This window comes from Hemiscyllium ocellatum, chromosome 41, assembly GCF_020745735.1.
Source record: "Hemiscyllium ocellatum isolate sHemOce1 chromosome 41, sHemOce1.pat.X.cur, whole genome shotgun sequence".
In the NCBI taxonomy this organism is placed as follows: Eukaryota; Metazoa; Chordata; class Chondrichthyes; order Orectolobiformes; family Hemiscylliidae; genus Hemiscyllium; species Hemiscyllium ocellatum.
Window position 1 is genome coordinate 284,225 of NC_083441.1, and position 6,194 is coordinate 290,418.

Here is a 6,194-nt window from a genome sequence, read left to right on the forward strand (position 1 = left end):
CTTAGATTACACTGTGCTCCAAGACACACCACGAGGGGAACCAACTTTTCTGCAGCTACTCTGTCAAATCCCCTAATAATCATGCATGTTCCACAAAAGGTCATGTCTCATTCTCCTATCTGCCAAAGTGTATACTCCCAAACTTTTTATCCTTTCCTCTCCACAGTCCCTCCATAGCTGGTATCAGACTAATGAACGCACTCTGGCCTCCAATACTAGTGTACCTTTCCTTTGATCAGGGGTCCAAAATTATCCACATTGTTCTGGTTATGCTCTGACAAGTACCATTCACATACATTCTCCACAATAACCTGCATTAATGAATAAAACTTCTGGAAAAGGGTCAAAGATATTCCCAATAAAGTTTAGCTGAGCCAGCAACACAGAACAAAGGCTTTATTTGGTATTCTTGGAGTGACTTTCCCAAAAATATAAATGCTTCAGAATCCCTGACATATATTTTCACTCGTGGTAAACGCATTAGAAATGATGGGTTCCTCAGAAGCTTCCCTCCTTGGTGTGACCAGCCACTTTTACCTACACTGATTTACACCTTGATAATCAGCGTGTTGCTCTGACTGTCCCACCCAGTGACAGTGAGAACATATGAGTTTTACTGACTCAGTTCCATCTTCTGCACCATCTTTTGGACCAGCTTGGGGACACAGCTTCGAGGGTTCAGGCAGGAACATGGAGTGGAGATGACAACTCCATCTTATCACATGGTGAGGCAGTTTCAAAGGGCTGAATGGCCTTCCTGCTCCTCATCCACATGTCTGATACATGACAGCTTCCTGCCACCGTAAGACTCACTGCTTTGCGCTCAGTCTCACTGAAGATTTCTTCCTCCAGCTCCAAGCTCAGCAAGCCTTCTGGCTTCATTTCCCCTCAGTGATTCCAAATGAGCTGGCAACTTTACAAATTCCCAAGTACCTTCTTTGAGAAGCACCCACAAAACAAAACAACGACTGAACGTGACCAGCTCCATGCCAATGTGGCATGCTATTGGAGAAAATGAAATGCAAACTGAAGAACTGGCTTTGAAACATTGCTTTCATTTCAGAATTTATATAGAATTTGAAGCATCCGCCTCACTGGTAGCAAAGCGGTGAGATGGCCAGTCAAGCAGAAAGAAACCTGCTGAGCCTCCCATTTCACCCACTGACAGAATGAACATGGTTTACTCCTGAACACGATAAGCAGCAGCACTAACAGCAGAACACACTCCTGCAGTCATTTGTGAACTCGCTGGTGTTTCTGTAGGCTAGACAATCGAGTGAACCCCTTTGCACATTGAAAGCAGGTGAAGGGCCTCTCCCCGGTGTGAACTCGCTGGTGTCTCTGCAGGTTGGATAGTTGAGTGAATCCCTTCCCGCACTGCGAGCAGCTGAATGGCCTCTCCCCGGTGTGAACTCGCTGGTGTGCTTGTAGGTTGGATAAGTGAGAGAAGCCCTTCCCGCACTGAGCGCAGGTGAATGGCCTCTCCCCAGTGTGAACTCGCTGGTGTCTCTGCAGGTTGGATAATCGAGTAAATTCCTTCCCACACTGAGAGCAGGCGTATGGCCTCCCCCCAGTGTGAACCCGCTGGTGTGTTCGCAGGTTGGATAAGTGAGAGAATTCCTTCCCACACAGAGAGCAAGTGAATGGCCTCTCCCTGGTGTGGACCCGTTGGTGTGCTTGCAGATGGGATGAACATGTGAATCCCTTCCCACACTGTGAACAGATGAATGGTCTCTCCCCAGTGTGAACTCGCTGGTGTACTTGCAGGTGGGATGACTGTGTAAATCCCTTCCCGCACTGAGAACAGATGAATGGTCTCTCCCCGGTGTGAACTCGCTGGTGAGCTTGCAGGTTGGATAACTGGGTGAATCCCCTCCCGCACTGAGAGCAGGTGAATGGCCTCTCCCCGGTGTGAATTCGTTCATGTTGCAACAGGGTGTGCGAATCAGTGAATCCCTTCCCGCACTGGGAGCAGGCGAACGGCCTCTCCCCAGTGTGAATCCGTTGGTGAATAACCAAGCCAGACGACTGAGCAAATCCTTTCCCACACTCACAGCAAGTGTACGGCCTCTCCCCAGTGTGAACTTGCTTGTGTCTCAAGAGGTTTGCTGAATTGGTGAATCCCTTCCCACAATCCAAGCAGGGGAATACCGTCTTCAGCGTGTGAACACGCTTGTGTGTCAGTTGGGTAGATATATCAGCAAGTCCCTTCCTACAGTCAGACATGAATGGCCTGCCAACAGCATGAACTTGCTGCACTGTCAGCAGATTAGAGATAGCGCCGAATCCTTTCTCACACAGAAAACAGATGAACGGCCTCTCCCCAGTATGGCTGTGCTCATGAATCTCAAATGCAGTTGGGTCATGGAATCCCTTTCTACAGTGCCCACATTTCCAGGATTTATTCATGGAGAGACTTTTCTCATTCCCTCTCCAGTTTTAATAATGAGTTGAATCCTTGTCCACACCCAAAACATATGAATAATCTCTCTCTGCTGTGAATTATGCAATCTTTTTTGCAGACTGTTTTGCTGGTTAATGTTTTTTCACTGTCAGTATACTGAAATATTCTCAATCAGGTATGCGTGTGCATCACAATGCTTCACCAGTCAAATTGACTTTTAAAACCTTGGAAGCAGACAGAACAGAGAAACATTTCTCCTTCCACAGGGAAAGGCCCATGACGTTCAGATCCTCGTTAGTCTCAGATTTCTTTCTTCAAATCCTTCCCTTCTTCTCTCCTGTAAAAGCATTTTTAGAAGTCATAAATGTCTCAGTGCAAGATAAAAATTCAAAAGAAAATATTATAAAAATATTGCTAATTCATGCTAATTGATAGATTTCTATTCACAATTGGTGCAGATTCAATGTGCCAATGTTCTTTGATGCTGCATTGTTGAATGTTTGTTCTTCAGGATTTATTAAAGCCATAGAGATGTACAGCACAGAAACAGACCCTTTGGTCTAACCAGTCCATGCCTGCCAGATTTCCCAAACCTAATCTAGTCCCACATGCCAGCATTCTGCCCATATCCCTGTAAACCCTTCCTATTTATGTCTCCATCCAGATGTCTTTTAAATGCTGTAACTGCACCAGCCTCCACCACTTCCTCTGGCAGCTCATTCCACACACGTACCACCATCTGTGTGAAAATGTTGCCCCTTAGGTCTCTTTTAAATCTTTCCCCTCTCACCCTTAACCTATGCCCTCTAGTTCTGGACTCCCCACCACAGGGAAAAGACTTTGTCTATTTATTCTATCCATGCCCCTCATAATTTTGTAAACCTCTATGACTTGACCAAAAATATTCAGACCACAATCTAATGAAAGACACAAGGAGATATAAGGGAGAATATTACTTTGGCATCAATTGGATGCATCCTGAAAATTTTCATATATGAGGAAGCATTAAGCATGTGTCAAACAGTTGATTCAAAACCAAATGGGCAGTTGAGGGAAATAAACTTGCTGTACATCAGAGATACAGAGAAAGAATGAGAGTGACTGGATTGTTCAAGAGTTGGCACACAGCTTCAAATTGCCAAAATGAGCCCTGTGCCTTAATGAATCCAAAACTGAAATGTTACATTTCGCAGTAAGACTCTCATACAAGAGTGGAAACAACATGTGAATGTTATAACAGTGTGATAATATCAAATGTGTACACAATAACAACACTGAGCATAGCTCAATCACAGATTAATTTAATGCCTCATCACATGTCAGCTCTTCGCTGGAAATCACCCCTTTTAATTACGAATAATAAGAAAAGACAGCATTCTGATAGCCAGAAAAACAAGTGTGTCGAGTTGAGAGTGTGTTGCTGGAAAAGCACATCCGGTCAGGCAGCATCTGAGAAGCAGGAAAATCGACGTTTCGGGCAATTCCTGATGAAGGGCTCTTTCGATTTTCCTGCTCCTAGGATGCTGCCTGACCTGCTATGCTTTTCCAGCAACACACACTCTCTCAACTGTTCTCCAGCATCTGCAGATCTCCAACTGTCTCCAACTCAGGGTGCCCAGCTGAGTGAGTAAAAGATGTCACAAACAAAAGTGCATGTGGCCGGACAAACTCAGCAGGTCTGCCAACATCAGTGGAGAGGAATCAAGAGTTTATGGTTCGGGTCGAGTGACCCTTCCTCAGCACAGTCAACGACCTCACCTTCTGTTACAGAGTGGAAGACCTGAGCCAACCTTTCCAGAATCCACCCTGGATTCACTTCCTTACCGTTCAATTCTTGCAAGTCAACAATTTAACCCCGAATGAGAAAAGGACTGAAAAGTAGTGGAATGATCACGGATGATGGGCAGAGAGCATGGTGCTTCAGTTTGGTTGAAGCTCAATCTTCATTCACACAGAGATGAGGAGCAGCAGCAACTTCTCTGGGCAGGCATGGACAGCTTCAGAACACAAGTGTCGAACATCCGCATTCAGACAATAGGGGACCGCCGATTGGCTGGAGGACGAGCTGGCTTCCGGTCCTCCGAGTTTCCATTGGCCAACAGTGAAGTCCTTCAATTGTTGGCGCACGTTCTTTCGCACCACGTGCGCATCCGCGCTTCCGTCTCCCCCCCCCCAAGCCCACAAGATGCGGCCAATAGAGTGGTTTCAATAGCGCAGTGCATTGTGGTCCCACTCGCTACCATGTTACTGTGGGAGCCTAATTTACAACTTGGCGAGAAGAGGATGCAAATTCGATATGCTGCACGAGAATACCCTCAAACAACGAGTCATTTAATGTGTTTGTTAAGGTCCCGCGCTCTTAACAAAAGAACTTGTTAAATTAAGGCTTAAAGTTTTGATATAAAAACAGAAATTGCTGGAAAAAGTTTAACGTGTTGGACAGCATCTATGGACAGACACCAGACTGAACATTCGTGTTCTGAGCAAAGGTCGCTCGAGCTGAAATGTACAGATACTGCCAGACCTGCTGAGCTTTTCCAGCCATTTTTCTTTTTGTTTCTGATTTACATCATCCGCAGTTATTTTGCTATTTACTAAAGACTCACAGGCCCGGCTGGCATTTGGAAAAAGGTCAAAACATGAGCTGAAACAAAACCCAAGAGTCTGTTGTAATTTATGAAGACGATGTGAAGTGTATTCAAATTCAGCGATGCCGGAACTCATAAGTGAGAGGATAAAATATTTTGCAATGCAGAAAAAATTGAAAAGTGTGGTGTTTCTCAGCAGAAATCAAAAAAAGAGCTTTAATTTAAATGGGGAGATGCTGCAAGGAGAGCTAGGGAAACGATTGCAGAGCCCTTTGCTGAGAGATTTGTAGCAGCAATAGCTACAGGTGAGATGTCAGACGACTGGAAGTTGGCCTACATGGTGGCCACTATTTAAGAAAGATGGTAAGGAAACGCCAGGGAACTGTAGACCAGGGACTCTGACATCAGTGGTGGACAAGCAGGAGGCCGGAAGAACACAGCAAGCCAGGCAGCATCAAAACGTAGAGAAGTCAAAATTTTGGGTGTAGCCCTTCTTCCAGAAACATTCACTTTTGCACCTCCTGTTGCTGCCTTCTTCTAGCCAACTGCTTCTCTACCTTGGATTCCAGCATCTGCAGGTTTTTTTTATATGTCTCTGACATCAGTGGTGGGCAGGTTGTTGGAGGAAATCCTGGGGAACATGATTTACATGTATTTGGAAAGGCAAGGACGGATGGTGGATAGTCAACAAAGGTTTGTGCATGGAAATCTTTCCTTACTAACTTAAGTTAGTTTTTTTTGAAGAAGTTACAGAAAGGATTGCTGAGGGCAGAGCGGTGGACATGATCTATATGGACTTCAGTAAGGTTGCTCATGGTAGACCAGTTAGCAAGGTTAGATCACATGAAGTACAAAGAGAACTAGCCAATTTGATACAGATCTGGTTCGAAGGTCGAAGGTTGTGGTGGAGGGTTGCTTTTCAGACTGGAGGCGTGTGACCAGTGGTGTACTACAAGAATTGACGATGGTTCCACTGCTTTATGTAATTTATATGAATGATTTGGGTGTGAAAAGAGAAGGTATGTTTGGTGAGTTTGCAGATGACACCAAAATGGAAGGTGAACCAGACAGTGAAGAAGATTACCTCAGAGCATGGTGAGATCTTGATCAATTGGGCCAATGGTCCGAGCAGTGGCAGATGGAGTTTAATTTTGATAAATGTGAGGTACTGCATTTTGGAATGGCAGGACAGGACTTAGAAA

The 6,194-nt window shown here is 45.1% G+C and overlaps 1 protein-coding gene across 1 annotated transcript; it reads right to left on the bottom strand.

The window, feature by feature from the left end:
• Positions 1-398: 398 nt before the first annotated feature.
• On the bottom strand, positions 399-4,398 carry LOC132834617 (zinc finger protein 239-like). The gene is made up of 2 exons (XM_060853515.1): positions 4,229-4,398; positions 399-2,741 (listed from the first exon to the last, which is right to left on the bottom strand). Exon 2 carries the CDS (start codon positions 2,407-2,409, stop codon positions 1,234-1,236), a length of 1,176 nt encoding a protein of 391 aa, XP_060709498.1. The 5' UTR covers positions 2,410-2,741; positions 4,229-4,398; the 3' UTR covers positions 399-1,233.
• Positions 4,399-6,194: the final 1,796 nt, after the last annotated feature.

Excerpts from the sequence above, each read along its gene's own strand:
- LOC132834617 (XM_060853515.1), bottom strand. The coding sequence starts at position 2,409 with ATGAATAAATCCTGGAAATGTGGGCACTGTAGAAAGGGATTCCATGAC.